This window comes from Idiotropiscis lumnitzeri, chromosome 6 (assembly GCF_059441095.1).
Source record: "Idiotropiscis lumnitzeri isolate Australia: NSW breed Sydney's pygmy pipehorse chromosome 6, RoL_Ilum_1.0, whole genome shotgun sequence".
NCBI lineage: Eukaryota > Metazoa > Chordata > Actinopteri > Syngnathiformes > Syngnathidae > Idiotropiscis > Idiotropiscis lumnitzeri.
The window spans coordinates 3,653,837-3,679,000 of NC_142396.1; the positions used below are offsets into that span (position 1 = coordinate 3,653,837).

Below are 25,164 nucleotides of genomic sequence, written 5' to 3' on the forward strand. Positions count from 1 at the left end.
TTTTATTTCAGGTTTCATTGCTTCCCTTAACACGTGAGAGAGGCAAACATGTTTACATTTTGTTAGCCCAAATTATTTTTGAAGCAACATTTTTGGGTTCAAGAAAACGAGCAGGAGCAGAAAAAGAAATGAGCCTTCAAAAAAAAACTTTCACTTTCTGCTTCGCAATGCAAAGCAAAAAAATAAAGCAAGTTTGTCATTGCTAAAAACGAAACTCAAGTTACTTCATTTGCAAGATTTGTGAATGCCTTTGCATACTTGATTGGTTATGGCACGTTGAATACATTTACAAGTGCGGGAACTAATCGATCAAGCGACAAGTACCCAATCAACAAATATATAATTTTTTTTTTAAAACAATTTACTTTATTTAAAATGGTACAAATGCTCAAAATTTCAGCCTCGTAATGCAAAATATTGTCAAATTTCTGTAGTCCTTCATGAAAGCCGCCTGATTATTTTTTCCTCTTCAAGCTAAGTAAGACAGTTGGAAATGAATGATCAACATTTTTGTCAACAAAATAATCAACAGATGACGTGTTGATTGATTTATTTGTTAGTTGTGCCCCAAATAAAATCAATATTTGGCCTGAGCTGTATTTTGCATGACGCATGATGCTGATGTCATGGCAGAGGCTGCACGTGTTCCTGTTCTCGGAGCTTCTGGTTCTGACCCGTCCGGTGACGCGCAACGAGCGTAGCTGCTTCCAGGTGTACAGGCAGCCCATCCGCGTGCGCGACCTGACGCTGGAGGACCTGCAGGACGGAGAGGTCCGTCTGGGGGGCTCCTTCAGGGGGGCTTTCACCAATGCTGACAAAGGTGCACGAGCAACACTTTCACGTCAACATGCAAGCTGGTCTTTTTCTTTTTACTTTCATTTTTTTTTTTTGGGGGGGGTTGGTGCGGCGATTGCGGGAAGTTGGTAAGGAGGCAATTTGTGGCTTTTCACAATTTGGGCTAGCAGACATTCTTTGTTAGGTTTTCAATTTTGTGTGAGGGAACGCATTCTTCTTGTTCTCGACTGGTACCTTGAATTTCAAATTTTCCCAATATCAAGCGGTCACTCAGTGGATTTATTTCTTTTAAGTGTTTGCTTTGTGTTGTGAGCAAAAACGTGACTTGTGATTGAGCTTTACATACATTGCAACCTGAGTGAATTGAGAGGCAAAAAAAACCGGCGCAATGTACTTTTTATGCTCTACTTTTGTCCAACGTTGCTCAAGGATTGAAAAATCCTTTTTTTTTTTTTTTGCCATATTTGGGTTGGGTTTATTATTCATGTCCTGGGACCTTTATCAGAGTTGCAGTTTTTTTTTTTTGTGTGTGTCATGTAATTGCAAGGCTTTTTTCTTTCTTCTTCCGATTCGTATCAAATTCAATTTAAACTATCTATTCAGCTTTGTTGGTTGATTGTTTTGCAGTTTTGATTTTTTTTGTCATCTTTTGCAAATTTGTGATCACATATTTGCCAGATTTCTATCCTAGGTTGAGGATTTGTCAATTTTTGTTTCTTGTTTTTTTTTTTTTTGTATCAATGTAATTTTTCCAGAATTTAACTTACTATTGTCAGATTTATTTAATTTCTTTTATTCGTTCTCATTTTTCCTCGCAGAGTATTTTTTTCCAACGGGTATTCACGCCTTCCTCTTCCCACTCCCCTTCCCCCCCCCCCAATAGCAAAGAATGTTTTCCGAGTGAGCTCGTCAGACCCGTCCCACGGCCAATCGCACACGCTGTACGTCAACGACGTCTACCACAAGCAGCAGTGGCTCAACTGTCTGCGCGGCGCCTTGGCGCAGCATGGCGCTCCGGCTGGCGGTTCTACACCTGCTAAGCGGCGCTCGTCGGCCGTCTGTCACGGAGACGAGAACTGTCCGCCGGCGGGACCTCAGCTCCGGCCGCAAAGGTCAAGGATCTCCATCAACAGGAAAGAGACGGGAGTCTAGAGGTGAATGCATGAATGAATGAATGGCTGAACCACTTATTTCATCTTTTTAAATGTGTGTAGCAGACTGAACGTAAACCAAATAACAAAAAAAAAAAAAAAAAAACCCTTTAGTCATTTCCGTCCATGTTTGTCAGAAGTGAGTCGGATGTCTTTGTGTCCTCAGATGACAAACTCACCCGTCAGCTAAGTTTGCGATGTGCAACCAGTCAAATGTGCTGCGAGGAATTTTTCCATTTCACGTAAATCATCTGAGAATGATTTACGATTGAGAAAATGCCGTTTGTTAATCTACTACGCTGATGAGTAGCGGCAGGCAGGGCAGTTTGACGCTCTTTGGCTGGATGACAAAAGCGACATGACCTCTTTTGGTCCCATTTTGTTGGTTGTGTGACATGAGATTTATTCTCATGTCTTTAGCCCACTCCAATTGTGAGTGATCGAATTTATTTGGAAGATTTGTAAAAGGTGCGTGTCAACAAACTATTGGAGTGTGCTAACTCATTATCAGCCAGTTGTACAAAAGAAAAAAAAAACAATCTCACATTTTATGGCATACCTCCCAAGAAAATGAAATCCTGATTTCATCTCAATTGACTTCAATCTGCCGTGGTTCAACAACTCTCGACAGCGAAACAAGATGGACTTGACCCACTCGCGAATGCAATTCCTGATGCAACTCATTCAATTTGATTGAGCGGTCCATCAATTATTTGTCATGAAATCATCAATGTTAGAGCAAATAAGGGAAATTGGATCATCTTGTGGAGCACGCTGGTTGGGAACCGCTGGTCTGAGCAGATTTCGGCTTTCCTACGTCTGTCAGCTCGTCCCACTTAGGAGTTGTCATGTAAATGTGATGTCATTGCAACTTTGGAGACGGCAGGATTGCATTGTGGAAGCATGAAGTGTTTTTGTCGTTTTGTTTTGTCCTGTGTTTTTTTGTTGTACAAGTTGTACAAGTAGAACATGCGAGTATTCGTGTCAGAGGAAATGCTCTGAGAAAATAAAAACCTGCTCGTTTGTCCTTGAAATGGTTGTGACTGCTTGTATTTGCGCACAATGCGCGTGTGCGTTGCAGACAGGTCTACAACCTGAGGGAGAAGCGAGAGAAAGACAAGAGATTTAAAATAAATAAAAATCTGAATCATCAGAAATCCCTTTGTCATTGTACTCAAGTGTGCAACGAGATTAGAGAGCTCCCCTCTCCAGTGCAATACAAAAATAATTCCGATAAATATACAAATTAGATAAATAAGAGAAGAGTTAGTGCAATGGAAAATAATAGTGAATAGGATATATAAAAACACAGCACGTTGCTGTTCTGCAAGGTGCGGGTGGTCGTGTGTGTGTGTGTGTGTGTGTGTGTGTGTGTGTGTGTGAGAGTTTAGAATGGAGATGGCTCTTGGAAAGAAACTCTTTCTCAGTCTATTGGTCCTTGTAGCGCCTGCCAGAGGGCATCAGGTCCAACAGGTGGGAGTTCGGGTGGGTATTGTCTTTGACGATATTGAGAGCCCTTCTGAGGCACCGGGCGGTGTAGATGACCGACAGTGAGGGGAGAGGGCAGCCGATAATCCTTTGCGCTGTTTTGACCGTCCTCTGGAGCCTCACTCTGTCCGCCTCGGTGCAGCCGCCGTACCAGGTGGAGACACGGTACGTCAACAGGCTCTCGTAAAATAAACCATGCGTCCACAAATTCTGGCAGTGGACTGAAAAATAGGTTCACTCCCGTCCTGTCCCGCTCCCACAGAAAAAAACATCCGTCCTGTCCCATAGTAGATAATATCTTTTCCTGGTGAAAACCACTCTCATCCCCTCCCACTCTCGTTCCGCTCCCGCAATTTTTTTTCAACTTGTTGTATTTTACATACTCATCTTGAACAGTTTGTATTTATTTGGACTCAGTTCATTTGGTCGTCTTCTTCTTATTCATATTTTGACCGATTCATTTATAGCAGACCATATCGTTTTCGGTTGTTTTGTTTCCTGATATATTTCGGCGAGTCTTTCGCCTTGTTCAGTGTCACATGATGGTCTCTTGTGACTCGGCCGATGTTCCATGAGGCCCCCCCTCCAGGTGGTCGAGAGGAGGGAGGCTCCCTCGTCCCTGTTGATGTTCTTGGTGCCTCGCTCGTGGAACATCAGCTGATAAAGACGGCGTGACAAGACACCATCATGTGACACTCTGAACGAGGCGAAAGACTCGCCGAAATATGTCAGGTAACAAAACAACCAAAAACGAACGAAATAGTCAAAATACAAAGTTTGTCACCTCCTTTCTCCCCGTGGACTCTTACTATTTAGCGCAACTTATTTTTCCTGCTGCAGTGCTCTCCATTAACTTCTGCAGCGGTGCGAGCGATGTTTTTGGGGCGCGGTACGGCATGACCATTTTTGCGGATGTGCCGTCATCTCAATTGACATACCGGAGGTTTTGTATGATGAAACGATTGAGAGTGACTTAAAATATATCATTTGTTAAATATGTCGCAAGCGGCGGCTGACAAAGCAAGTCAATTATTTGATATAACGATAAAAGACACCCCGCCCCCCAAAAAAAGGAAATGATACCACAGTAAAAACTGAACATGAGTAAAAAGCTTCCGCCACACAGGTGGAGCGCCATTGCTGACTAAGCGTTAAAACTCGCGCTCATACTACCAGGGCATACTGAAAGGTTGGGAGTTAGCGAGCATACCGGAACCCTCCCTTTTTTTATTTTTTTTTATTTATTAAATCCTGTCCCGTCCTCGTCAGAAGATTAAAGATAAATTGATCATCCCGCGGGATTCCCCCAAAAATGTCAGCCTCTAGTCTACGGCTGAGACATGAGCGGGCGGTGCATATTTTAAGCGAATTCTTCTTTCTGTTTCATGGATTTGACTTATTGCGACGTACGAAAGCGCCGCGCTGGTGCGTTTGGTTGCCGGTCAGTCAAAGTGAAATGAATGCGTCACTACTGATCCTGCCGAGGCCTGTTGATGTAGATGACGCCGGCGGCCAAAAAAAGTCTCGTCAGATGTCGAAGACGGGAGACGGCGCATACGACAGAAACGCCACCATTCGATTGGGCAAATCCATCTTAGAGAAAACGTGCAGCGCTTTCACGCCCAGGATCCTCCTCAGGGCCACCCGCGTCATCTGCTGGAGGCTCAGCGGCGTGTCTGCGGTCCAAACAAAAACACTCCAACAGTGAATGCCAATTGTTAGCGTTAGCATTAGCATTAGCATTCAGCACATGCAGCGGTACTTTGGCTTGACACTTTAAAATCGTTTAAAAAAAAAAAAAACGGACCATATATAAATGAAAAGCATAATTTGAAAAGAAAATAAATAAATAAATAGATGGACAACTTGGATGTTGGGAGAATCGTAAGCAAAGGCAACGGCGCACAAAAGCTGTGCAACATGCGAGTTGTTGCTTGCGTCCGTACCTTCGTAGAAGCGAAAGCAGAGATGCGCCGGTGAGCCGAGCGGCGCGTAATGGATGGCCTTCTTGTCAGCGTTGTCTCGGGCATGCAGGTCGGCGCCGAACTCCACCAGGAGCTCGATCAGGTCCACCTGGCGCGTCTTGGCGGCATAGTGGAGCGCCGTCTCATGGAGCTTGGCCGCATTTACGTTGGCCCCTTCAAGTGACGGAAAGCAAAGAAACGCCAGTCGCGTTGAGAAAACTGACTTTAACCACATACAGGACAAAATTGTACGTGGAAAAATATTGGACCAAAACAAATGACAAACATTGAAATTAAAAATGAAAACCTCATCAAAACATGACAAAAAATGTAACTTCATTTAAAGTGGGAAAAAAAAAAAAAAAAACTAAAATCCAACAAACTGGTTAGAAATATCATGGACAACAGTCAGAAATCCAAAACGGCACATTTAACACCAGCACAAGAGAAGACGTCAAAAAATGTCAGCAAAGGTAGACCGAAAAATAAAAACAAATACATTAGTAAGATGATAATAAATGCGATGGTTCTGGTCAAAATCAGAATGAATCTGACAAAATGGAGAATTAGAATTAGAAATCCCTTTATTGTCATTGTACTCAAGTGTGCAACGAGATTAGAGTGCTCCCCTCTCCAGTGCAATACAACAAATATATCAATTAGATAAATAAGAGAAAGTCAGACCACCAAAAATGCGCAAAACGTGACCGACAAAAACATCCAACGCATGAATTTAGAAAACTCAAACAAACCATGTTTAAAAAAAAATAAAATAAAATTGAAAATAAGAAAAAACAAAAACAAAACAACTAATCTGCCCAAATGGATGGCAAATGCATTTGCCACTGCGGCTCACCTTGCCCAAATATGAGGGCATCACATTGCCTTCATTGTACTTCACTCGCATGTGAAGCTTGCCCGCAAATTCTCCAATTTTGGCTCCCAATAAAAAGGAAAAGAGAAAATAACTGCAAAGAAAAGGTGTCTCATCTTAGCATTTCATTTATTTATTTATTTTAATTCCTGGAGGCCTGACATGATCTCATCTAATATTGCATAGCATCATTGTATGTGTCAAATGTTGCCCACTTAGCATCCATTGCAGCCTGGTCATCCTGGAAGGGGGACTCCACCATCTCTGTGGTCCCTTCTCAAGGTTTCTCACTTTTCCCCTAATGAGGTTTTGTGAGTTTTTCCTTGCCCTCCTGGGGGTTAAGATCGGGGATGTCGATTGTGGCTATGTAAAGCCCTTTGAGACTGTCTGTGATTAAGGGCTATACAAATAAAATGGACTTGACTGACCGGCGTTGAGGAGCAGTTTAGTGCAGTGGTAGTGTTTGCTGGCGCAGGCGACGTGCAGCGGTGTTCCGTAGTGGCAGTCGTGCGCCTCCACGGAGGCGCCATGTTGGATCAGCAGCGCCACGCAATCCAAATTACCTGTCGCACAAAAACAACAACTTGAAAAGGACATCGCGGCTACTCATGGCTCAGGTAACAACCAATCACGGCTCACCTGTTTTCTCCAACTGAGCCGTGATTGGCCGTGAGCGAGCGCGATATTCATCCATTCATATTCCACAAACACAATATCCAACAGAATGCCGTGTTTTGACTGCGTAAATCTTATTCTTATCAAGAAATTTTGGGGGGTTGACTTCCGGTTTAAAAACACACTTTTGTGTTGTTACTGTTTTCTAACATAACACAAAACAATGGCAAGTCTAATGACTGTATCTCCTATTGTATTGATTTATTGGATGTGTGCCTTTAAGGGGCGTGGCCTTGTGTGTGACATGAATAACTAGAGTCAGGTTAGTGGAAGAGACTCCCGTGGGCTGGGAGTGAGCGTGCGGGCATCTGCGAGGCAGTTGCGGCCTCGAGCAGCTCCTTGTGGGTGTTGTCATTTTGCGTTTGCGAGTGCGGCTCACCTCGCAGGCAGGCCTCATGGAGCGGCGAGAACGTGAAGAGCGGCGGGTTGACCGTGGCGGCGTACTCCAGCAGCAGCTTGACGCACTCGGGGCTGCCGGCCGCGCAGGCGTCGCACAGCGGCGTGCTGCCGTCGACGTTGCGGGCGTCCACCTGTGGAGACGGACGTCATTCGGCGCCAACAGAGTCGTTGGATTTTGACGTTATTTGCGAATGACATTTGTTTGAAATGGTTTTTGGAGAGGGTTTTTCTTTTTTTTTTAAATACAGTAATACCCCGGTTATCGCGGTTAATGGGGACCAAGACCACCCGCGAAAACTGAAAATCCGCGAAGTAGCGGCGCACCTTCAAAAATGCTTAAAAAAAAATTATAATAAAATAATATATATATATACGGGTAGAGAGAGAGGATGAAATTCATGTTATAACAAAAAATAAATTATTATTAAAACTTATTTTTTTATTCCCCAGCCTTTATTTTTGTATTTATTCAATTACTTCGACTTTTACCTGCTGGTACGCCGTCCGGTGTGCCCTGTGAAATGAAAGGTTGCATTCTTCATTCATTTATTTATTTATTCATTTATTCATTCATAACTGACTGCGCTCGTGTCCGGGCGGAAGAGGTGCTCCTCTCCGGCTTAATTGTCACGCACGCCGGACCTGTTCCCCCGAAGCGTGTCTCCGTTCGGTTGAACTCGGTTTCATTTCGCCCCGCCCGTGCCCGGGGAAGGTGCTCCTATTCGCCGTAACTGTGACGCACGCCGGCCGGCCTCCTCCGGAGCTCTCGTACGGTCCGAACCGCGCCCGGGGGAACTTGCTCTTCTTCGTCCACTCTCCTCTTCGCCTACGCTCTTCTTCGGCGCACGCCGGCCGTCTAACCGCTCCAGCGCCCCGTCGTGCCGCTCGGCGAAACTACAATGCCCCCGAATATTTTTTACACCCGCGAAGCACTTAACCCGCGAAAGGTGAACCGCGAAGTAGCGGGGTATTACTGTAGTTCATTTTAGTTGAGCATGTATTAGTTTTTGTTTTGGTATAATCCAGGGTATTTTGTGTTTGTTTGTTTTAAGGCAGGGGTGTCAAAGTCATTTTTGTCGGCGGGCCACATCGTAGTTATGGTGTCCCTCAGAGGTCCGTTATGACTCGGACATGTGAACTCATAAATGCGTGATCACCTTACGGTATCACATACACACAACAAATTGATGGAAAGCCAGTTTTGAGCTCGGAAGCCAGTAAGTTATTGTTGGTTCAACTAGTCTTCAATTTATTTTATAAGGGAAGTATTGAGGATTGCTAACAAATAAATGGCAATATCTCAGATCTCAATGTTGTTAAAAGTTTAGGAAATGTGCGAGAAACAGGAAGTTGACACACATGATTTGCCCTTCGCGGGCCACGGCTCAGATCTGGCCCCCGGGCCTTGAGTTTGACACCTTTGGCTTACAGTTTACATTTGAAACCTCTGTATTTGTAGTTTGAATAAGAATTGGTTTTCAACCATTTTTGGGGGGCAACATTTGATGCCACTTTCTAAAAATCTGAACTCAAGTGTTCACACAAAGCAATCTATGCCCAAGTGAAACTTTTTTCATCTTTTTGTTGTAAGTCTTGTGAATGTTTCGTCACGCCGCATTGCATCATGTGCGTGCCAGCCATTTTCCTGTCTTGGACACGTTTCAGTGAACTTTCTATTTTGTCAGATGAATTGAAGTCTGGTGAGAATTTGGTGAGCAAGGACTGGAGTGAAGCTGACTGAGTCAATCACGTAATTCACTGCTTAGCTGCACTATAAACTTATTGACAATAGAAGGCGCGAACACAAGGTCAGAAGGACCATCACTTGCATTGGCTCAAAACTAAGTCCAAGTGATGTTTAATATTTCTTTATTCAATGGAGCAATTTATTCCACATGGTTTTCTGTATGTTAAACTATAGCTTTTCTCCATGAATTGTTGTTTTTTTTTTTTTTCGGTAATATTTTGGAAAGTCTGGAACAGATTAATGGTTTATACATTATTTGCCATAGGAAATATTGTTTTGGATTGTGTACAATTGGGTTTCTGTCAGACTTTTTGGAACAGATGACTCACCTCACCAAAACTAAGGTTCCAGTGGATTTGTATTTTCTTGGGGTCTTCCCCTTAACTGTCCGATTGCCATCCTCGTAATTCAAGGTCGATATCATGTACGGTTGCCCTGCGGCGCTAAAGTGCAAAGTTGAAGTGGCGTGTTGTGACCTGCGCCCCGGCGGCCAGCAGCAGCGCGACGCAGCGCGCGTGTCCCTGGATGCAGGCCTCGTGCAAAGGCGTGATGGAGTCGACGGCCACGCCGTTGACGGCCGCCCCGTCGCCGATCAGCTGCTGCAGCCGCGCCGCTCGCCCTTGCGCCGCCGCCTCGTGCACCGCCGAGCGCTCCGTCCAGAATCCCAAACCGTGAGCTGCAAAGCACAAGATCTCATCTGTTCTCATCCAGTGCACACACCCCCACCCCCCCTTCACTGAGGTAAGAATGATCAAAGGTGTTCATTTGACAGTAAGTTTAAATTGTGGTTGAGTGTAAAATGAAATATTATAGAAATTGACAAAAACATTGTTTGAACTTTAGATCGTCAGAATAATGCATTTACATTTGTGAGATTCATTTTAAAGGGCCACTTGATCAGGCTGAACATTGGCACTTGGATATAGTAATCGGTATGCACGTAAAAATGACATCAGCATTAATCCAGCCCCCTAAAAGACAAATTGGCACGGCCCATTCGGCGCTCGGCTTGTTTCTTTTTGTCTCAGCAGTCTACGTTACAGTAGGCAGGCCAGTGTTGTAATATTGTGTGGTTTGTCACGCGTCGTCTGAAATGGTGAACAATCGCCACCAAAATTCAGAAGAAAAAAACATGAGGCCATCATGCTCATTACCAGGAGGCGGTTTTGGACTCCTACGTTTTGCATTGATGTCTCTGAAACAAATTGATGAAATTGAAAATGTGAGCTTGTCTTTTTCCTGATTAAAAAACAAACAAAAAAATATATAAATTGAGCTTGCTGTTGTTTTATTCTCGTGAATAACTTCTATATTGTTTTAATTAATCATCGTACTTATTTTGACCTTGCAACTTTTTTCTCCCAAATTTCGATTGATATCCCAGATTAAAATGTTATTCTCATGATCTTGGAATTGCGTTTTCTTTATATTGCAATTTCATTTGCTTATTCGCATCCAGTTGTTCTTTGTGCAGCTCTCTTATTTTACAATGACAAATAAATTCTAAAAACAATTTGATTTTTTTTTCCAACTTGATTCTCATACAATCTCATACTAGCTTTGAATGCACATTTCGTGTGGCGTGTGCAGAAGCTGTGATCAAGTAAGCAGCAAATTGCTTTCCACTTAGCGAGCAGAGACAGTGCTAATGCTAAGCTGCTTACCGATGTCTCCGTACAAGGACGGCCTGTTTCGCGTTATCTCCATGTCGCCATTTGTACCATTTTGACATTTATCGAACGACGGGAGGCATCGCGACCCCGGAAAGACGTCGTGTCGTGTTGCCGAACGAGCGCAGCTAAAACACGCCGCGTGTGCGCGTGTGTTGCTCGGAGAAGTCCCTCGATCAGGGCGAAAGCAAGGACCTCTGGGAACTGTAGTCTACTCGCATGAAACGTGACGTCATTACACGCGCAAGATAACGAAAAACAACTGAGTGAGCAGGAACGTGTCTTCTTTTGCTCACTTTTTAGTCAGATTTTTGTCAGCGTTTTGTCTTTTTCCTTTTACATTCATGTTTATTTTGGGTAAAATTTAATATTGTTTGCCAATTACTGTATTTTGGGGGATTTTTTGTCAGATTTCTCTCAATTTTTTGGGATTTGACAGATTTTTGTCAGAAAATGCCACATTTTTGGCTGTCCAGTAATTAATTCCTGAAGTTAGTAAGTTTTTTTTTGTCAGTTTTGTCTAACGTCTGTCAAATTTTGTTTTTTTTGGGCATTAATTCTGTCCCTTTTTTGGCAGTAATTTTTTAAAGAGTTCTGATTCCACAGTACCAGTATAGTATATGGAATTTGTATGCAAATCGGAACATGTCGCATTATTACTAGCCTAGCTCACGCAATAGTAAAGTCATAAATTTCATAATTGAAAAATGTACGAATCTATTCCAATTCTGATTCAGACAACGTTTTTAAAATTTTGGAGCATGCAATCTGTTTACAGCAAAGGGTGTCCAAACTCTTTTATTTGAGAGCCACATACACAAAAATGGAAGAATGCCAGGACCATTTTAAAATTCTACTGCTTCTATTTTCTTAACGGGCTAAAATTACGCAGGCAAGCAATTAAAATTAAGCTGATAAACTACTACATAGCAGCTTTCTGTTTAAGGTTATAAGGCATGTCTTTAGTTATGATTTCTCACAATTTGGGGGTGGCCAATGGCACGGTTTCCCACCAGAATAGACCCCCCCCTGCACTGAACAACATCAAAAACCCATCTCCTCATTCAGAACCAAAACAAGAGCAATGTTTAATTTAAAACTTTAATTAATAAATGTTCATATTTAATTAAAAATGAAACATTTAATTAATTACGCCTTTTTTTAATTTCAAGGTGCATGTATTTATTTAATTCAGTTTTTAATGAATGAGTGAATATTAATTAATGTCAATTTTCACTTATTTCATTTTTGCACTTTCAGTCCTCCATACAGTCAGCCTCAACCGACAAACATTGTGTAATATATTTTGTCGGGAGCGCTCACGACAAACTTTGTAATATTGTACTTTTAATTGTGCTGTTGAAGCGCATTGAGTAACATTGGCTATGAAATGCGCTGTAAAAAATGAAGCTGCCTCGCCTTTCATGCATTCCCACGATGCTCCACTTGTCCGTAAGATCATTTGGATGTAAAAAGTTTCCAATGGTGCCAAGACAAGCACACACGTGAAGTAAGCCTTCTGTTACGTGCATTAAATAGTCAACATGTCGAAGTAATATGAGCTGTGATCCTCGGAAAGTGTCGGAATGGCCGACGAGGATTTGAGTTGAGACCGCTCGGGTGAGGAATTGAGCAACTCCCACGCGAGCTCGAGTTTGCCTTTGACAAGTTTCAAAATGGATGCGACCGCTGGCAAGGCGTTTGCTTTCGTTTCTCGTTTTTCGTCGTCGTCGTCGTCGCGAGCGGACTCGCGTCGCTTTGTGTCCCGACAGCATTTCTTTTTTCACTCGCGTTTGTTTGACGAGCATAAGTGAAATTAAACAAAGTTTTTTTTTTTTTTTTTTGCTGTTGTAATTTGTATGTGCTACGTGGCCCGGATCCTCACTTCCTGGTTGGGAAATTGCCGAGCAACAATGTTTTTTTTTGTTTTGTTTTGTTTGCGGACGCGAAGCGAAATTACATTTGTGGGCTTCGCAGTAGATTCCTTTCTGTGACTTGTTTTAGGGAGTGTCATGTTTACAACAACAAATATTTGTTTTCGAAAAAGGACACGAGGACGGCGTTTCGGTTGAGTTCCGAAATGGAAAGTGGAACCGATTCCCCTTCGAGTTGAGTACATTTAACTTTCACTTTCGCCTTCGTAAATCCACGCCAATCAGAATGTTTGCCGTCTTTCAAAACAGAACCGCCGCGATCACCTCATTCTGTGTTAATTGCCATCAAAGTTCGACTAGTGCGGCCAAACGGCAACAGAAGTTGTTGTGCATTTCGCAATTGTCTATGCTTGCACTTTCTTCCCTAACGTGCCGTCTGCCCCCCCCCTCTCTCTCTTTCTCTCTCACACACATGCAGGTGTTTTAATACCAGTGACGGAATATTCTGACGCTTTTAAACAGAAAATTTTGGCCCCACTTCAAAATGCATTCTTGTACGAAGAGTCCAAGCTGTCTTTCAGATACAAATCTGCTTCCTTCGTTCAAAACACAGCCTTGAAGCAAAAGGTGAACGTCTTTGGAGAGTCTAAAGCCCACATGGAATGGTTAAAGTTGAGGAGCGGGGTTGCTGGTGAGGAATCAATGAATTAAGCTTTGTCTATCCCACTTCAGTATGCTGCCTTTCGAGCAAAAAGAAAACAAGCGGGCTATTCAGAAGATGACCTGGAGGAGACGTATGGCTTTTTGCTGTTTGATGACGTTAATAAGGTACAAACATATGCGCTAAATCCGGTCAAACACATTTTCTTGTTCATGTTACTCTGACTTTTTTTTTTTTCTTGTTCCATTTTTATCGCAGGCCAATGCACTTGGGCAAACTGGAGTACTCACTGGGACAAGCTCCTGTTCCAGTTTGGGAGACCCCCTCAAGGGTAAAACAAACTAAATACATCCTCTATTTAGGAGGAACCGGCATGATGAGCTACTGGTTCGCTTAACGGCACCACAGTCAGGAGGTCACGCGGGTCTGCTAAGAGAGGCCAAGTGTGCTCGCTTCAAGTCACTCAAGTGACCGGCAAAAAAGGGTCAAGTGCCCTCCTCTATTGTTGACATTGCAAAAACAAATGCGGCGTCTCATGTGAAAGCGACGTGACCGTGATATGACTGACACGTGTGCACGTAAAGCAGGAGGATGAGTGATGTGCGCCCAAAAAAGGTCACCTGGCGCAGTGTTTGCGGAGGTAAATATGCTCTCGCATGTCCGCCCTCATCTTTTGATCATCTCGTATTGCCACAGTAGCGACGCGAGAGGGAGTAAGAAAATTTTGGGGAAATGAGTCGGCGCTTTTTGATCTCTTCATTTCATGCAGACGTCCGCTAAAGGTGACTTCACGTCAGAGGCGTCTCCTAAAGATGACGTTGCGTTATTGCTGCTTGTCATCAAAGTTCCGTCTGTGTGGCTGCACAAATACAATCGCAACAAATGTCAATTTTATGCTCCATGTTTCAAGTCACATTGAAGACGTCAACACTGTCATGCAGATTCACCGACAATTAATGTCAGTCGTCTCCCTCCCAAGTACGGAACATTTCTCCATGCGTGCCGAGTTCATATCGGACTTTGGACGACGTATCGGTGGGATGTGTACGGATTTGAAATAACGGGCCGCGTGAACGTGGCCCGAGGCCCGAGGCTCCTGCCCAAGGTGGCGCTACAATGAATGCACCCAACTTTAATTTCAAGCTTGCCTGTATACTGAAAAAAAAACCCACTTCAAAATCAGTCTTCTAGCCACCGCGTGAATGATGAAGAGCAATATTGTGAAGGTTCACTCTTAAATTGCGAGTCATGTGGGATGAGCAGCCGCCAAAGTCCAGTGTTGTGCGACCACTTGGCACGTTTCACTGCCACAATCAACATCGCACAAGGTGTGATGCAGAAATGCGATGAAATGTCAATATTTTGCTAAATTTCTTGAATAGTTATCACCCCCCCCCCCCTGCAAAAAAACAAAAGCAACTTGCTAAACCGTCAGTCCATTTCATGACGCTGCATAAGGAAAGAAAGTCACCCAACCGGTTTCTGGGTGTTGCCTTAACGTTTGCTTTCTTCAAGCTCATGGGAACGCTCATACTCATGTCATCATCTCGTCTGTATAGAAATGCACAGTTTTGCGTCTGTCTAGCTCAGGGATGGCCAACGTCAATGCAGGAGGGGTGGGGGGGGATTTGTCATCAGTTCTGCCCGGTGAGCCATGTCGGACCAGATAGAGGACGAAAATGGCACAGTGCATCAAACTAACCTTTGAAGGACAGCACAAAGCTGCTGAACTCAAAACAGTGCAAGAACTCAGTTTGTATTTCACAGAAATCTCTCATAATTGTAATATTATTGACTTCCTAAATGAATCGTACATATTCCATATAAAAAAAAATATTGAGCCTATTCGCGTTGTAATACTGAGCAGTGTAATTGCAACCAAGACGTGTCTACCATCTAGTGGTGATTGTTGATATTGCAACTTCAAACTAGGGTCAACCGCTGCATATTTGCATTTTAACCGTCACTGATTTGTATATTCCTGTTTTACATCCCCCCACCTTCATTTTCATGTACAATTCCTCTTGACTGTTTATAAGGGTCTTTTGAAGAATTACTGGAGCTTGTAAAAAAATAAAATAAAATAATAATAATAAATTGCTCGCCACCATTGCCTTCCCTGAGTCAGTTAACAGAATTCTGCTTGAATATTATTCAAAGTCGAATACTGTGTGACTTCTCATGACTTGTGTTTCTCAACGCTTTCTTTCAGGTGTTTACATCTCAATGTTCTCGGACTGTTTGAGCCCCGAGCGCTGGCAGGACGGACAATCGGGCTACATCGCCATAATCCGCCTGACGACGGTACTGGCAAATTGGCGACAAGCTGCCTGCTGACTTGCCAATGACGTTGTTCTCCTTCCCACAGGGGAGAATCAAAAGAGTTTCTGCCCACCGCACGGAGAATCTCGGCGCCCCCAGTGCGGGCTTTGACTGCCACGTGTCGCAGCACCTGGCCTCCGTGACGACCCAAACCAGCTTGTCGCTGGCGTTCGAGCAAACTCAAGTAAAGATGGCACTTCTGAGATCGGCGCGATGAGCACACACGCCGGAACGCGATCCCACGTGTTGTGACTCTCCTTTTGCTTTCCGCAGTGTTACATATACGAGCTGCTCGACGACGGAAGCAACGAGACGGCGCCCTCGCCCAGCCTCACTTGCCCGTTTGCTGTTGTCGCTTTTTCATATAAAAAAAGAAGGTGACTAATGTATTGTACTTTTGGATCTTACACGGTGGAACCACCAAGTTGCAATTTGCTTGAATTCCAAATCAGCGCTTATGGAGCAGCAACACAACAAAATCAAAGGAAAACATGCTTGTCAGGGTCTCGCATGCCGTGACAGTTTTCCAAAAATGTTCGCACCTATGCGCCATTTGGACTTGACAGGTTCCACTGTACCCTCTGCTTGACCAAAGAAAGAAAGATCTAAGCTTTTGTTTTTCTTTTTCAGAGCGTTGGCGATGAAGGGTAAGTCAATGCGGATCAAATAGAGGCTGTCACTGTCGCAAGGAAGTTCAGCTCCAAAAAATGCTTTTCTTGGTTTATCACAGAGCCCAAACCTTGTGGCTTCATCTCGTATGAAATTCTCAGAATTCTGCCGGTTCTGCGTTTAGCAGAAGGCAAAGTCAAGAAAACAAAGGCGGACCCAAACAAAGGACTGTGTAATGTTGTGGAAAAGCACAGGCAGACTTATAGCGTGATGCTAAATCCTGGACCGGCAGCAAGTCCGTCTCTGGTACCTGCTAGCCGTGGCGCCGACGGATTGCTGCCTTCTTTTCCACACGCCGGATCAAAAGATCAGCTGATTGGTGGAAAGACTCCGCGGACCGTCACTGCAAAAAGCGTCGCACCCACTGCACCCAATAATTTGGACATGCCGTACAAAACTGATGACCCCGGGGTGAAAAACCGAGAGACTCTAATTGTGAGCGCCACCTCTGAGCAAAGTGTGACGGAGAAAAGTTTAGTCGCGCCTGCAAAGTTGGAGATCACAAGTACTGGCAAAACTAAAGCTGGAGCAACAGCTGCGACAAATGATTGGCAAGTTCTGAACAAAACTGCCGATCCAGAAGTGCAAAGCCGCCACTCTCCTGATGTTCCAGCAGAACTGATTGTGAGCTTCACCTCTGAGAAAAGTACAGTCAATCCTGCAAAGTTGGGGACAAGTACTGGTCAAGCAACTGCCGAGGCAACAGCTCCACCAAATGATTTGCCAGCGCCGAACAAAAGCAAAGATCCAGTCATGAAAACTCCCGACGACCCAGCCGAGCTAATTGTGAGCTTCACCTCCGAGCAAAGTGGAACCGAGAAGACCCCCATCGGTCCTGTCCCCGCAAAGAGGGAGCCCATGTCTGTCAGGCCAAAAAGGGGCTCAGACTGTCCAGAGATTGCGACTCTCACAAGAAGGAAACCGCTCCAGAAGCGTTCCAAAAGTGAAGCCGAAGAATCGTTTGAGACTCGCCGGTTCCAGAAGCTCCAAAAACCTTCAGAAGATGGTCAGACCAGGAGGCAAAAAAAGGCCGATTGGGGCAAGCTCAGAAAGTGGGTCATGAAAAGGCGAAAAGTTCAAACTATTGCTATTCAATCAGTCAAAGCAAAAGCGACAATGCCTCGCACCATCGTGACTGACCGGGAAGCTGTCTTGAGAGACAAATCCGAGCGTTGGAACTTAAAGCCGGTCATAAGTCAATGCGGAAGAGTCTTAGTTCCTCACGGCTCGAGGTCGACTGCTCACGTGGCCGAGTCGCTCAAGGAGACGGCAAACGTGGCACACTTGCCCGCGCCTACAATGACCCCCGACGCAGCCGCTCCGGAACTGCCGAGCGGTGGGACCGTGAGCAGTCTGGACCGAAGCACAGCTCAAGAGTCAGAGGATGATGAAGATCAGCTTCAACAAGAGCGTGTTCATGAAAACGCCAGTCCCACGTGTCACGACCGGTGCGCTACCAACGATGAAGCCACGAGCTTGCTCTCAAAGAGGAGGGCAACCAAACATCACCTCCATCTCGATGGCAATCCTCAAGATCCAAGGGCTGAGACGCAGCCTTGTTTGAAGAAAAAAAGAGGTGACATCACAAGTACAGCGGAAGTTGCGGAAGACTCAAGCTCGCCGTCGGTCAAGGCGCACAGGTTTGAGCAGAAAGACGCTCGTACAAGCGAAGGCAAGCTGGAGACGCGAGGCGAGAAGGCTCAAATCCTTTGCAGGCCTCGCCCCATTTACCCAAAGTGGAATCAAATTAAAACACTCAAGAAACGCCTCAACATCTCGTGCGAACACTTTAAAAAGACATGTAAGTCACAATTTGTTTTGGGTTCTTTTAGTCCAGTCGCACCTTGAGCAGCCACTTTGAAGTGTTTTTTTTTTTGTTTAGTTTTTTTCCATTCATTCTGATTTTCACTGTCCTGTTTTGTCTCGATAGGGTGGATGCACTTCCAACGGCCATCTCGCGTCAATGAAACCATTAAAGACCGCGTTGGGGATTATTCTCTCAGGAAGAAAACGCCAACCTCAAACTCGTCAACGGATGCTTTGAATTTACTTGCGGATCTGGCCCTGGGGGCCAATCATGAGCCGCTTGGGTCACAATCAGACCAAGGAGTCGGGCGGTTGCCTCGGTCAGGTTTGAGGGCGGATGATGATGTCGCCGGTGACGTGTCGCTTCTTCATACTCCGCTTGGACCGCCCCCTCCACCCACAGCGTCACCGAGCCGTCTGGTGGACGTCAGCGACTTGCTTCATTTATTGTGTCAAGAGCACGCTTACTCGTTACTACCCCTTTCGGCCCCGATACCCGCCGGTTTACCCGGCGCGCCCTTCCGGGTGTCGCCTTTATGCGGTTCTACCGGATTGCTTCATAAGCCGCATGCAGCGGTTGGTGTTGAAACACCGCACGCCTCCGATGCTTTGGAAGAGCACAATGAAAAGAAATCTTGTCAGGCTTCCGAGTACGAGGGGAAACGGATGAATGGGTTCCAACGCTCCCGCCGCTTTGAAAGCAAAGATGGATCGGTCCAAGTCACACGGCAATGGGAAGAAAAGTACGACTTTGGTTGCGACAGCAGGTTTTCAAGCGATCCGAAGGAGCGAACCATCATCCGGGCCTTGCATGGGTATGCGCAAAGTCGTGTCAAATGACAAGCGTTGTCTTGACTGGTTGACTTGAGCGTACGCGTCTCATTCTTTTCTCTTTTGCAGGCCGTGGGATTTCTCCATTCAAGACGGAACTGAAGACATGCGGCTCATTGTCCACATGTGGATTGGGTTCTTCTACAGCCGCTCAACAGCGAGGTTTATTGACTTGGGCTCAGACCAGAATGCAAAGCCGCATTCAGACGAGGCGTTTTGTTCCGAAGCGGAGAGTCCAACCCGGGCTCCGTCTCAGCCCGAGGCGGATCCGTTTGCTCTTCCGTCGGGTGCCGAAGACACTTCAGAACGTTCCGTTTCCAACACCTCACGTCTTTGCCGGACCTCCTCTTTGGATCCGGAATCTGATATTCTGGACTTGTCTCTTGGGACCGTTAATAGATTGGAGGTTCACCCTTCAGATCCTCGAGTCAGCAGTACAAAAGTGTCTTCCTCACCCATCGCACTGGCAGGACTCAAAGCGCAACTCACATTTCAGGTTGGTTACTTTTAAATCAGAAACAAACTCTTGTGTTGTTTGTTTGTTTGTTTGGTTTTTTTTGTTTGTTTTTTTCACCCTGAGCAAAATGCCGTCTTTCTTCTTTCAGAATTACCAAACGACGATTGTCTCTGCAGAGGCTTCGAACAAAGCGGCCAGCGCACTGCGGGCTGGTGCGCCCTCTCCAAAAGAGAGGGACGTAACTCGCATCCAAGAAGAGATGGCAATTGTCTCAGTTGAGACGGAGGATCACGGTACTGTTGCTGGACTGGACCAGGTGTTTCATAATTGTGACACTGACGAGATGGATTTAAAAGGCGGCTCTAAGAATGCAGATGCCGCGGAGCTGATCGGGTTGCTCAAACACGGAAGAGGCTCATCTTTCACGGAAAAAGATTTTCCCAAAGAAGCGAGTGACGGGTTGCATCAAACGGAGGACAAAGAATCAAAGACGATCCGCGACGTAAATGTCTTGGCAAGTGAACAATCGGATGAGAACCTTCATCACTTTGTTGAAGGATCTGACGAGAAGGCTCCCTGCATTTCAACTGCAAACGATAGTCGTGATCAGAGCCGTGGGCCATTCGCAATTGCGCTTGACTGTGAAGATTCTGAAATGGGTCACAATACAAAACCTCATCAAGAATATTTGGAAAATCAGCCACCCGAGACTCGTATCGACTCGCAGTCGGCGATGCTCTGTCAAAGTAACGCGATGACACGTCGCAACTGTGCGCCAAACGTGGGGATTCCTGATCCGTCCTCAACATCTGAAAATATCTCTCCGGTAAACTTCAAGTTCTTCCCGCAAGTAACAAGCGGGACAGAAAGTCTAAACGAAGCAAAAGGTCCTTTCCTGTTTGGTGTCGGTACTGGTGGAAACGAGGAGGCGGCTGCCATAGCGCCAATACATCAACAACCTCATTTAGTTGAGCGTGAACCTGCAAAAAAATTGCCATCCAATATCCAATCACTTGAGGAGGTCGAGGAGAGCCACCGTGGGGTGATGAGTCCATCCCCCTTTTTTTCTGGGGAAAGTACGAAACCCACACACACCCCGAGTCAGATTGAAGAGGTCGAAGGACGAAGAGCCGCTTCTCCCAAAAGCAAGCTCGCAGTGTCCTTGTCCAGAATATCGGTGCTGAAGCTTGGCGAGACCAGCCTGGCCGATTTTCGAGGCGGCACTGATGCTACCATATCCATCAAAGCGCAGGAAACGCTTTCTACTCTTGCACAAAACCGTTTCTGCCGGCGTGAAACTGCAAAACGTGGACCTCATGTGCAATTATTTGAGGGAGGTCAAAATGATAAGGTGGAACAAGTCCACTGTGGGCTGATAATCCCCCGAAGGGGCATATCTGCAAAAAACGGAAGACGCGCATGCCCCGCGAGTCCGACCGAAAGGCCCATTTGGAAGCGGACCGACACAGAGATCGTCACTTCCACAACTTCTCTCAGCCACGTCGTTGAACAGTCGCCGTGCAGAGGATCGGTGTTTGACGACGCTGAAAGCAGTCAGCTTGATGCGGCTCGAGATACCGATGGCTCCAAACCACGTGAGGCAGATGAAATGGTTTCCCACGTTGATCAAAACCATCAACAAAGTGGTTTGCGTCACTTTGAAACTTTAAGTGATTTGGAATCTGCTGTGAAATTAATGGAAGGAGGGCGAGATAAGGTGAAAGACAAACACTGCGGAGTTCCATTTGCCCTTGGGGACTTTTCTGGAGAAAACACTCCACCCACAGGTCCCCGGAGGACGGTCGAAACGGCTGTTCGGAACCGGACGGAGACAGAGTTCCTCATAGAAAGCGCTTCTCCAAAAAGCGGCCGCGAGCGGTCGCCGTGCACCGTGTCCGTGCTCAAAGCCGCTGAAAGCAGTCCGCCAGTTGTTGCTGACCACGCGTCCTCGCCCATATCCTCGGATGAGAAGCCAGAAGGAGTTTGTTGGCATTGTCCGAATGAGCTCTCTTCAGATGTTTCCAACCCCAGCATTCCACAGATGATCGACACAAAGGCCAGCCCAACACCGAAATGCAGCCAGATTGAGACAAGCAAGGTGGCGCGCACCCGTGGCCGGGCCTCAAACCCGAGCCACGCCAAGGACCGGCATGCAAAGGCAGCCCAGGCAGCGTCAAACTCGCAAAGCCTCCGGCCTGATCCTTCCCATCACGCAGTTGCTTCAAGGTCGTTAAAAAGCAAACATGGAGCAACTCCCAGGATGAAGTCCTGGAAAACTAAATACAGATTCTACATATTAGAAACGTCAGAAGATGCCTTCTTTGCGGAAACAAAGGTACAAAACAATTGTTAATCATTTGGAGTGATTTTAAAAATTCAAAATTTCTCTCCAACTTTCCAAAGACTTGTTTAGAAGCAGCGGGTCACACAGCGGTACAACCGACCCAGTTCTTCCTCGGCCACGAGTCTTCGTCTCTGCTCATCATCGTTCGGAATGAGGACCTCTCGGAGCATCTCTCTGAGGTGACCAGTGAATGATGGCGCCACCTACGGAAGGAAGTGTCTTTTGCCGAGTCTTGATGTCTCTTTGGCCTCTCAGGTTCCAAGTCTACTCGAGCTGAAAAAGTCGCAGCGGGTGCTGTTTGCCGGCATCGACGAACCCCACGATCTCGTCCATCTCACCCATCAAGAAGTGTTTGTCAGCGGCGGCTTTGTGATGTTGGATCGGCCGTCCCTAGAATCGCTCAGTCTGGGTACGTCTTCTGTTGCCTCTGCTCGCTCGATTGACGCTCGCATGCCAACGTGCGCCCCGTTCTGATTGTTGCTGACTCTTTAGGCAAAGTCAAACGATTGTTAGAAGTCCTGCAAAAGCTGAACAAAACAGCAAAGTGGAAGTGGTTGTTACACCACAGAGACGGTCGGCGATTCAAAGAGAACGCAAGGTAGCGTGGCTCCTCGGCTTTCTTCCAAATCGGAGCTCGACTCGTTGTCCTGTTGAAGGCTAACATCTGACTCCCGCGTCCAGGTTCAGTGCGGAAGCGGAAGAAATGAAGCACTTGTTAAGCTGCGCTCAAGAGACGGGACTATGTGCCGTTTTGCCGTACCATGATTGTGACGCCAAGTCCAGGGATCATCCGGACTATCTTGCTTGTTTGGTGCACTTGCAGGTCCAGAATATTGCAGCCCGTTTTCCTGTGTTTGCAACCGGTGAGCTATGATGGCACCGTATCCATTTTTATTTATTTATTTTTTTTATTTCTTCTGTAAACGAGAGGTGACATGGTACTTGTGGGTGGCTGAACGCGGTTGACGACCGCTGAGCTGCCAGGATGGCCGAGTGGTCTAAGGCGCCGCGTTCAGGACCCAGTCTCCCCAGGAGGCCTGGGTTCCAATCTCGAATTTCCCCATTGTGGGACTAATAAAGGGAATATTATTATTATTATTATTATTATTATGAACCCGAAAGCAAGTCAAAAACGTGCAATCAGAGTTATTACCATCAGGACGAGCGTGCAAAGTCATGGCGAAAAGAGGCATTTGGCCGTGACGTCACGCCCGTGTCCAGGTGGCAGAAAAAAAACAAGTGATTTCCGACCAGTTTAACTAATTCACTGCCATGGACGGATATGCAAGTCGAAAAAATTAATTCATTTTATCGGGGCTCGCAGAGAATGAGTTAAAAAAAAACAATTGAGAAAGCCGCCTTCTCGACCGCTGCAGATGAAATATCTGAAGGTAACTTGCAAAAGAGGAAGACGAAACGCTCGCCGGAATCTACATTTCAACAGACAATGTTGATTCAAAAATAAACATTCCTTCACTGCCATGGACGTTTAGGTTTGGCAACTGGACGCTAACCGTTAACTGCCATCGACAAATCAAAAGTCCGATCCATTTTTCAATTGATGAAGGAGGCTCTCATCTGGTTTGCGTTTAGCACATTTGCAAAGCACTGTAATGGTGAACAGATACCCGAAGACGGCAGCGTTGTTCATTTAGATTTTTCTTAAAGGAAAAGGGGAAAAAAATACTTTCTCGTGGCAAAGTAATTGGCCTGGTTTCGATTTAGATCAGCAGCAGTAAATCGGAAGTATCTTGGTACCGCTTGATTACAGAAATGATTCCATTTTCCGTTTTGGAGGGGTGGCCTAACAAAAATGTGTTGGTTCTTCCAGATAAGAGGACTGCCGACGAATTTGAGAAGAACGGAATTCTCACCGTAACCGTCGACTCTTTCCTGATGCGATTTACTACGTGACACGTGTCCTGCCTGACCTCAAGTCTTTTGCGTGCACTTGCAGTTGGCAGCTCAATGCAAACGATAAACCTCACTACTTAATTCACTGAGAACATACTACCTTTGGACAAGCTACGTTTTTATACGTACTACAAAACGTTGCTGCTTTGTTGTGCCGTTTTTTTGTATTCATGTCTTTCGAAGCTGATGACTTATGTGATGAATATGACCAAGGTGCCATTGTTTAGGATTTAAATAAGGTTTTATATTTAATGGTGTGTAAAATGTTTAACATTTTTTTCTGCCTGTTTATGTGTAGGTCTGATTTAAAATGCAATAATCTAAATATGGTATTTTTGAGAAGTTTCAGTAAAATGATGGAATAAAAGAAATAAACCTCAGTTGCTACAATGTCTGGCGGCTTCAAAAGGTGTGTCTGTCAGCCAAGTCTGCAAAGTCTTTTTGCTTTATTTCATACGGTGCAACTTGAACAGGCAATTTAAACACACTCAAGATGATTAAAAAACATTTCACATATTTCTTAGCACCTGTTCTCGTGTCACATGGAATGCGACAGCCGTTACCCTGGCAACAAAGAGACAATGTGCCAAATAAGTACAGCTAATATGGTACGATATTTGGATTTGGCTTTGCAAAGTATGCAAATTATTTTTGAAGTAAATAAACCTGAGTTAAAATTAGATTAATCTCTGGAGTTAATGCTTTAACCTTGACAGCATATATTAGTGCTGTCAAGTGATTCATTACATCAACTAATTAATCTAAAAAAAAATCCATGATTAATTGCAATTAATCACATTTTGCAAAGCTTGTAACAAGATTCCTTGAATAATATCTTGGAATTGATGCAAAATCACTAAATAGAAAGTATATTTAATTGAAAGACTGTTCTAATAGCTTTCTTGGATTCTTGAATACGATCTAAATGGAGACATCTTTGCAGATATTTTTCTTCAAAACATTTCTCACAACTGCCCACAAGTGCCACACTCCAGCAGTGTTGGTTTGCAAGGCGCAGTGGTAACTTGAACACAATGTTTTGTCCTGAGACGTGCTTAAAATGTACAGCTAATATGGCAAAATTGTGCCGCACAATATTTGTTCAGTATTCAAATTATTTTTTAAGTAAAGCAAACTGAGTTAAAATACTTAACAAAATTTTGGATTCATCACCTGAGTTAACACTTTAATTTTGACAACCCTATATATATATATATATATATATATATATACATCCATTATCTATACCGCTTGTCCTCACTAGGGTCGCGCTGGAGACTATGCCAGCAATCTTCGGGCAGTAGGCGGGGGACACCCTGAACTGGTTGCCAGCCAATTGCAGGGCACACAGAGACGAACATCCATCCACGCTCACACTCATAACTAGGGGGCAATTTAGATGGAGTGTTCACTCAATCTGCCTCGTATGTTTTTGGAATGTGGGAGGAAAGCCACGCAGGCACGGGGAGAACATGCAAACTCCACACAGGATGGCCGGAGCCGGGATCAAACCCACGCCCGAT

At 45.1% G+C, this 25,164-nt stretch overlaps 3 protein-coding genes across 7 annotated transcripts in view; 2 read left to right on the top strand and 1 right to left on the bottom strand.

Moving 5' to 3' along the window:
* LOC148334597 (neuroepithelial cell-transforming gene 1 protein-like) overlaps positions 1-2,980 on the top strand; it is a 14,779-nt gene extending 11,799 nt beyond the window's left edge. For both annotated transcript variants that reach the window (XM_088299349.1, XM_088299347.1), the window contains exons 11-12: positions 634-820; positions 1,679-2,980. In XM_088299349.1, coding sequence (XP_088155475.1) covers positions 634-820; positions 1,679-1,947 — 456 coding nt within the window. In that variant the 3' untranslated portion in view covers positions 1,948-2,980. The remainder of the gene's footprint in view (positions 1-633; positions 821-1,678) is intronic.
* Positions 1,699-12,598, bottom strand: asb13b (ankyrin repeat and SOCS box containing 13b). Of its 2 annotated transcripts, none has more exons than XM_088299353.1 (6): positions 12,183-12,598; positions 9,570-9,769; positions 7,327-7,477; positions 6,701-6,835; positions 5,381-5,572; positions 1,699-5,110 (listed from the first exon to the last, which is right to left on the bottom strand). In XM_088299353.1, exons 1-6 carry the CDS (start codon positions 12,223-12,225, stop codon positions 4,962-4,964), a joined length of 870 nt encoding a protein of 289 aa, XP_088155479.1. In that variant the 5' UTR covers positions 12,226-12,598; the 3' UTR covers positions 1,699-4,961. The 2 variants fall into 2 exon arrangements, with proteins under 2 accessions (XP_088155479.1, XP_088155478.1); XM_088299352.1 differs by lacking the exon at positions 12,183-12,598 and adding an exon at positions 10,758-11,281 and having other exon boundaries at positions 1,703-5,110.
* On the top strand, positions 12,291-24,052 carry tasor2 (transcription activation suppressor family member 2). 3 transcript variants are annotated; one of them, XM_088299344.1, is made up of 18 exons: positions 12,291-12,383; positions 12,811-12,871; positions 13,116-13,264; positions 13,370-13,465; positions 13,557-13,629; positions 15,511-15,602; positions 15,667-15,804; positions 15,894-15,997; positions 16,251-16,267; positions 16,351-18,090; positions 18,220-18,910; positions 18,996-19,422; positions 19,532-21,718; positions 21,787-21,906; positions 21,983-22,136; positions 22,220-22,325; positions 22,409-22,590; positions 23,559-24,052. In XM_088299344.1, the coding sequence occupies exons 2-18, from the start codon at positions 12,844-12,846 to the stop codon at positions 23,639-23,641; spliced, it is 6,387 nt and encodes a 2,128-aa protein (XP_088155470.1). In that variant the 5' UTR covers positions 12,291-12,383; positions 12,811-12,843; the 3' UTR covers positions 23,642-24,052. The 3 variants fall into 3 exon arrangements, with proteins under 3 accessions (XP_088155470.1, XP_088155472.1, XP_088155471.1); XM_088299346.1 differs by lacking the exon at positions 12,291-12,383 and having other exon boundaries at positions 12,583-12,871; XM_088299345.1 differs by lacking the exons at positions 12,291-12,383; positions 22,220-22,325; positions 22,409-22,590 and having other exon boundaries at positions 12,695-12,871.
* The last annotated feature ends 1,112 nt before the right edge of the window (positions 24,053-25,164 follow it).